Here is an 8411-nt window from a genome sequence, read left to right as displayed (position 1 = left end):
AGGTCATGTCAAGTAAATATGTGACGCTATTGCATAGACACACCTTTCTTACATTTGACCAATAAGGAGATTTTTATGTAAATATTGTTTAAGTTTTTGTAACCAATTATGCCTTTTGAATATTATTCCCATGATGATGGTATGATGATGTCATTTTAAGTATTTAACTTTATGTATTTCCTGAATATGTTCAGAATATGCTCAAGAAGAAGATGAAGAAGAAAAAGAAGAAAGTTGTCAATTTTTGGTTAACTATTTGGTCTAATTGTTTTCCTATTAATTGAGGCATGTTTCCTGATTACGCTGAGAAGAAAGCAATCAGTTTTGATGGGTCCTTTGGCCCAACTGTTTTCCATATTTCATTACAATAAAATACAAGAACTTCCTCCTCATTTGACTTCATTTTTGACATGGAATCTAATATGTACAACACAAATCTGAATCTACAAACATTATTAAACAAGATGAATGCAGCAGTGTGTGCTGTACAATCCCTATAAGTCTCTACCCATTTGCCGAATGGATCAGTTACAGTCAAACAATATTTATTTCCTCTGGCAGTGGGTGGATGGGGACCTATAAAGTGTATCTGGATTCTGGCCCAAGGACCTTCTATATGCTGGTGTTGGATAGGAGATTTGGCTCCGGAAGAGTCTGCATTTACCATAGCGCAAGCAAGACATTTTTCAACCCATTGATTCACTTTGACATGCAAACCAGGCCACCAACCCATTTCCTTAATTATTTCTAGAGTTAGTTCTTTGCCTCAGTGCCCTTGCTCATGCACAAACTGAATGAGGTCACTCCCGACTTCTACAGGCACTATCCAACACAATTGGTTCTCCTTGTCTACTGCCCAGAAAACTCCATCCTGCTGTGTGATTCTGTAATGCTCAGTGGGATCTCAGCAGCTGTGGCTAGCTGTGTGATTTCCTGATTCTCCTTTTGTAGTACTGCCAGGTCTAAATGGGGCGGGTAGGTAGGTTGACAGGTAACTATGGGTTCCATTGGCTGGTAATTGTACATTTTATATCCTATTGTGTAGGTTTCCAGGTTTGGGTAGGGATCCTCTAATGCAGTAGCTTTGGCTATTGCGTCTGCCCTATTGTTCCACAGGCTAGTGTCAGTATCAGGCTTCTGATGACCTTTTACATGCGTTACCCAGATGGGGGCTTGCCTGCGTTGCATAAGCTCTGCTATGTGTATCCATTTGTCAAAATGGGCTACAGCTTTCCCTTCAGATGTTCTCCAATGGTTGGCGATCCAAACAGGAAGCCAAACTGTGGCTGCCTTTGCAGTCCAGTCTGAGTCTGTATACACAGCTAAAGGGATGTCCAAGGGCTCAAACTCCAAGGTGGAGTGGAGGGCTTCTACCTTGGCTTTCTGGCTGTGGAGAGGGCAGGCTGGACCCTTCATAACATGCAAGTCTGAGACTCAGATGGCTCCAAAGCCAGTTTTAGAGGATCCAGCATGGGGGCATGGAGTTTCGAGATTACTTCCGCTCTCTGCATGTCAGGGGTTCTGCCTTCTGTGTAAAGGGAGAGACCCAAGTATTTTACTTCAGTTTTGACTAACTGAGCTTTCTTGCAGCTAGCCTTAAATCCTGAGCTCCTAATGAGTCCTAACACTTCCCTAGTGATTTTACAGGTCTTCTCTTCACTGCCTGAATGTAAAAGCAAATAATAATAATAATAATAATAATAATAATAATAATAATAATAATAATAATAATAATAATAATAATAATAATAATAATAATAATAATAATAATTTGTTAACATCTTGCCAGATTCCATGGCATGCAAAATTCCATGCTGGATTTGCAAGATTAGATTCAAGTTTAGTCCTGCCAAAAAAGGAAATCTGGTTGACTGGCAGACCCATAGCCAGCAGTGACGTACTAAGGGTGGCACCCCTTATAGAATCTGGAGCACCCCCATCCAGGCCCACAGCCAGCGGGAGTCTCAGGTGGTCTCCTGCTTTCCCCAGCCCCAGAGCAAGGAAGGGATGAGGAAGCCTGTGAAGCCTCACAGTCACGTGCAGCACTGCCGCTGTCCCAACCATCACTGTTGGAATATACAAGGCCTATAGTGCACCTACTTGAAGAGGATCAGAAGAACAGCCTATAGGGGACAGCTGAAGGACTTTTAGTTAGTTTCGTGATATTCTCCCACTCTTTACAACTACTCTATCCTCAACTAGTCAAAAGATGCAATTGCTGAAGAACCTCCTAGAAAGTAGGTGCCCCAAGGTTACAGCTAAACATGTCAAATTTGGCTGGTTGGCTGTAAGGACTAGAAAGCTCCTAGTGAAAGACAAATAGATGTAATTGTTACAGGACTTAACAGTCCTGCTCTATTTGATATTCATTTTATATATTTCATTTATGCTTGTGGTCGTATGAATTTAGTTTGAGTTAGTTTGTTGTATTAGAGTGCTGGCTTTTTGCTGTGAATAAATCTGTTGTTGTTGTGGTTAGCATAGCTAGATTAGAGACTTCCCATAATTTCAAATTATGTCCTTTCTGTCTTGTGGGAGACTTCCTGCTCCCCTTTGTTCTTGTCTCTCGCAGCAGTTAGTTAGTTAAGCCACTCTCTCTCCCCTCTGTTCTATCAGAGTTTATTTCTTCTTTAATAAACTGAGTTATTTTCTTTAAACAGTTGGTGCTCTGTTTCTCTGCATGTTTAAACTCTGCAAACACTCCTGAGTGCTGTTCTGTGAGCAGAAAGGAAAGCCAGAGGGACTCATTGGATCCCTCCTTCCTCTGCCAGCATTAGCATTAGCAGACAGCTGTCCCTCTCTTCTCAGGATTCTATCTGGAGCACAGTGAACATCTCCTCAAGAAATCCAACTGAAATGAATATGGCCTCTGCTAGAATTCATTTGTCCTTTCACTACAACAGCACAATCATCTCATGGTTCCACAATGATACACACAAAACACCACTTGGAGAGATCTGACAGTTCAGGTCACATTTAATTAGTCAATACAAAGAGAAGCAGGTTTTAGACAGGAATATCATTGACATCTACACTGACCTCCCTTTTACTGAAGTAAATGCATATTACCTTTTACTGAAGTAAATGCATATTACCTTGTTAGTCACCATGCAAACCTTCTCCCATGAAGAGTGCCAGTCACTGGGTCTCAGGATAGTCTCTTCCTCCTACTTATAGTAGTCACCATCTTTTGTGCTAAACAGCTCTGTGTTAAACTTCTGCAGATGCTGATCTGGCCAGAGGTGAATGACACCAGAACCAGCTAGACTTGGTTGGCTTGTTGAAACAAGGCTCCTTTAATACTAGTGTGTCAAGTCCACCAAGTAAAAAAATCTAAGCCAATGTTAGAAAGAGATCCTGGAGACCCTTGTTTGAATCTCTGTTCTTCCAGGAGAATCACACTCACCCTCTCCCACCCATCTACCCCACATCAAATGACAGCATTAATGGCCCATTTCACAGGATGGTTTGGCAGATGAATGAAAAAAATCAGTGTTTACAACACTGTTCACTTGTGTTGATAGAAACTATTAACAATAACACAACTATCCTAGAGAAAAGGATTGTGTCAGACTAATCAGTAGGCAGGGCAAATGCAACCAAGAGCAGTGAAGGCAGAGAAGTAAAAAGAATATGGCTCTGAGAACATATTTAAACAACAGGAGTGTGATTTTTGCAACTAGTGCTGAAAATTCTGGCAAACAAGAGGTGATTTTCAATGCTCACAAAAACGAACAAGGAACAACATTGTGTAGCTTTGTGCAGCTCTACCCTCTTATATGCTGAAGTTTGAAAGACTGTATAGAGCAGATTATGCCACAAGAGGGCATCTAGATTACAGATGTTCAACAAAATGGCTTTCTAGAGCCCCTGTTCCAATCTCTTAACAGAAAAAGGATGCATTTGCATGCATTTGACTTGTAATAAGAGGGGTAGTGGGCTGAATGGTAACAGTTAAGTGAAAGGCAGATATGTTCTGCATTTAATTTCATTATGGTTGTAATAAAGGAGGGATGGCAATTTGTTACTGTGGCATTAAGGAAATACATCATGGGATATACTTGTACTACATTTCTTAAGCAGTTTGTTCTGTGCACATAAACAGGCACACTTAGTTCACATGAAGGCCAATTAACATGGGATCGAGTGGCAGAAGTGAAGAAGTGCCTCAAGATGGGGAGGGAAGGATGTGGCAAAGAACTGGCCCATCCCCTAAATTTGCATATCATTTCTATATGGCAAATTCCTTTTACTTCTACAAAGTACAAAATTACTTTTAACAAGGATTTATGATCCTTCATCATCATTTTTGCCACGAGCTCTCACATTTTCTGCATGAATTCCAAGGTCCACATAGGACATGCCATATGAAAAAAACAAGATGTGAAAGACACAAGAAACTATACAGTGCGTGAATGCTCTGATTGCCATGTTTTGGCATCTGTGTTCACTGACATATGCTCACAGCACACTCAGATGTACAGCACAAGCCTGTTCCTGGCTGGCCTGAATGTGGTGAAAATGAAGGTGGATAGGCTTTCCTTCAATGAAAGCAGTCCATGGGGCATATTTAAGAGTAAGCATTACTCAGAATTAAAACACACACATACACACCTAAACAGACACCAGTGTATAACTTACCAAAACACACTTTTTCCCATTTCCAGGCTCAACATCTCATATTAATTATCAGATTCAAGACTAATTTCCCTTCACTTTCCTTGGGTCCAAAAAGAAAAAAAAAAGAATAAAAGAGTACTGTCTTGAATGAATGAATGAATGAATGAATGAATGAATGAATGAGTGAGTGAACATCTTCCCCATCAAGAGTCAGCAGTATGCCTGGGGACACGATAACGCTCAGGCTTGATGCGGGCCTTCTTCTCTCGTGGGTTAGCATACTTCCATTTGGATGGAGACATCTTCAGCCATCTCCTCTTCTTATCCGTACACCACACTTTTTCACAGTACTCCTCTACTCTCTGGAAGTTGCTGTAACCTATGAGCTGCAAAAATTCCTTGTACCATGGCCTAGAGCCCTGGGAGATGCTGCTCTGTGCAGGGCATAGCATCTTATGAGAAACATCCTCTTCATAGTCTTTGTTGAACATGTCATCTACACGGTCTTCTTCCACAACTTCAAGTGTGGTCTTTCTTATTGTATGGACAATGCTGTGTTCCACTGTTTGGCAGAAGTATGTCCCTGCATCTGTTTTGTGCAGTCTTAAGAACAAGAGACCCAGTTTCACCTTGAGTAGTCTATCATCCATCTTCACCTGAGAAAGTGTATAAAATTGTATAAGGATAAAACAGATTCTATATGACTTTTGTTTTTAAAATATGCATCAAAGCAACAATTGAATGACAGACTGTGCAGAATTCAGTCTAAAATAGCATAGCAACTGCTGGGAGTCCAGCAAGGGGTGCTGTTGAAAAATGGCATAGCATCATTTCTGTGAGAAAATTGGAAATGACATCTTACCATTGCCTATGGCTTTTTTTAAAAAAACAACACTATTTTTTTCCTTCTGGCTGCAGGAGTGGGAGAACCTGGGAACCCAAGGCTTAAGGAATGACAACTGCACAATTTATTTGGATAACTATGGAAAGTTCTGGAAAACACATCCAGAAGCATTTGTAGAGTTTAAAAATTTTTGAACATGGTCATTTCAAATGTTCTGAAGCATAACACAACCAAAATTGGTACCACTGAATGGAAAGGATTTAAGAACATGATTAAAGCTGCAATTGTTTTTTAAAAAAATTATTTTCCTTCTACAAACACTAACCACACTACAAAAAATAAAAAAACTACAAAAACTAAGTAATTAAACTAGAACATAAGCTAACCAAGAATCATACAATATGCTTGGCCAATAGTTTAAGCAAAGTTTTTTTGTTTGTTTTTTTAGAGACGACAATGTTGGATCAGGCCAATGGCCCATCCAGTCCAACACTCTGTGTCACACAGTGGCCAGAAATACCAGGTGCCATCAGGAGGTCCACCAGTGGGGCCAAGACATTAGAAGCTCTCCCACTGTTGACCCCCCCCAAGCACCAAGAAGACAGAGCATCACTTGCCCCAGAGCCCCTATCTATACCTTGTGGCTAATAGCCACTGATGGACCTCTGCTCCATATGCTTATCTAATTCCCTTTTGAAGCCGTAAGAGGTGTGTTTTTTTAAATTGCTTCTGAGCAAATGTGCTTAGAAATTGTACTGCTCATCTCCTACGTTTAGACGACTAAACCTGAAGAGAGAGTGGAAGAATATCAATAATGCAAAGCAAAGTAATTAGGCCCTTTGTGGTTGTAGTATATGTTTTAATTATTTTTTCAAACATAGTGAGAGGTCGAGCATGCCATGTATGAACGCGCCTATCTGCTAGACTTTTCAGTTGTAGATACTGAAACTGGTGTATTTTGTCATGTAACCTCTCTTCTATTTCTCATGTATCTAGAATACCCTGCTTGTCAGAGATATCTAGAAGGCTCCCTGTCTGTGCTTTATTCCAAGGTGTGTAGAAAGATTGCTGAGAACCAGGAAGGAACCAAGGTTGATGCAGAAAGGAAGAGAAAAGAGAAATTTTTGGGACCAACCATTTCTTATGTCTATCCCAGACACAAAGAGATGCATGGAGAACGTCATTATGGGTTGCCCATGTAGCTCTGGAAAAAACTGAAAAAGAAGAAAACATCAGGCCTGGACAGACTTCCTGTAGAGGTTTATCAAGTGTTCGAGGAGCAACTGTTACTTCCTCTGAAAGAACTGATGCACAATATCACTAAGGAAAAGAGAGCCCAAAATTCTTGGAATGAAGCACTGATAACATTAATCCTAAAACCTGAGACAGATGGAAAAGAGATCAAGAACTATAGGCCGATCTCATTATTGAATGCAGATTATAAATTATATGCTAGTATTTTAGCTTCAAGGTTAGAAAGAATTTTGTGTCACATTATACATGAAGATCAGACTTTCTTCCAAAGAGGCAAATCAAAAACAATGTAAGAAATATAATTAATGTTATTGAATACTTTGAAGCTCATCCTGAAAAACAGCTAGCCTTGATGTTTCTAGACGTGGAGAAAGCATTTGATAACGTCTCATGGGACTTTCTAATACAAAATTTTCAGAAATGGGACTGTGGTGACAACTTTTTAACAATGATTCCTGCTATTTATTGTGAACAATACGCCAGAATAACCTTTGTGAATAAAAAGGCACAAGACGAGGCTGTCCTCTCTCACCATTGCTATTTATCTTTGTTTCAGAATCTCTCAATGAATCAATTAGGAGTAATAAAAATATATGTGGGTTAAAAGTACGAGAAGAAGAATTTAAACTCCAGGCTTTCGCAGATGATCTGGTATTTATTCTTGAAGAACCAATGTCTGCTATTAATTCTTTACTTGCTGAAATTTCAAAATTTGGAGAAGTAACAGGATTTAAAAGAAACATTCATAAAACTAAAATAATTATAAAGAATTGTTCCCAAGATATTATTGAGAAACTACAACACGAAACGAAAATACAGGTGGTAGAAAAGACAAAGTACCTAGGCATAGTTATGACAAACAAGAATAGCATGTTAAAGGAAAACAATTATCAAAAACTGTTGGAAGATGTTAAGAAAGATCTCCATAGATGGAAAGACATGCAGTTATCCTTCATGGGCAGAATCACAGCGGTCAAGATGAATGTTTTGCCTCGTTTCTTATTCTTGGCGCAAAATACTCAATGCTTTGCAGATTTCGATAAAATAGTGAAATATTTTGCCTGGTATACCAAAAGAGCCCGTATAAAATGGAAACTATTGCAAGAGAAGAAAGAAAGAGGAGGTCTGGGTCTACCAAATTGGCAGCTTTATTATCAGGCGGCAGCAGCTACATGGATTAAAGAATGGCTAACCCTGGAAAATCAAAGATGATTAAAGATGGAATGTCATGACTTATACATGGGCCTACATTCCTACGTTTGGTATGACAAGGATAAAATACACTCCAATTTTAAACATCATACGTTGAGAGGATCCTTAAAGTATGGAAGAATATAAAGGACAGATTTTATGATAAAATCCCAAGATGGGTTTCTCCGCTAGAACCCTTCATCCTACCCTCTTTAATAACAGAGGAGAAAAAACGACCATATGAAGACTTACTTGATAAGAACAATAGACTTAAGGATTCAGAATCGCTAAAGTATATTAATATCAATTTAACATGGTGGGAAAGTTCTCAGTTAAATTCTAGATTTATTAAAGATAAAGTAATTGGTTTTTACACAATTAAAAATAGCCTGGATAAGCTCTGGTTGTCAACCAATGATAAAACCATTCAAAAACTATATAATTTTATGTTGGAAGATTTCATGCAAGACGATAAGGTTAGTGTGGTAATGATCAAATGGAT

The 8411-nt window shown here is 39.1% G+C and overlaps 1 protein-coding gene across 1 annotated transcript in view; it reads right to left on the bottom strand.

Moving 5' to 3' along the window:
• Positions 1–4823: 4823 nt before the first annotated feature.
• The window catches only part of SEMA3E (semaphorin 3E), a 94919-nt gene continuing 91331 nt past the window's right edge, over positions 4824–8411 (bottom strand). Inside the window, exon 16 of the mRNA XM_015422977.1 lies at positions 4824–5276. Within this exon, the coding sequence (XP_015278463.1) occupies positions 4824–5276 (453 nt within the window). The remainder of the gene's footprint in view (positions 5277–8411) is intronic.

This window comes from Gekko japonicus, unplaced genomic scaffold (assembly GCF_001447785.1).
Source record: "Gekko japonicus isolate JY-2015 unplaced genomic scaffold, Gekko_japonicus_V1.1 scaffold145, whole genome shotgun sequence".
NCBI classification, from domain to species: domain Eukaryota; kingdom Metazoa; phylum Chordata; class Lepidosauria; order Squamata; family Gekkonidae; genus Gekko; species Gekko japonicus.
This window is presented reverse-complemented; position numbering and strand designations above follow the sequence as displayed.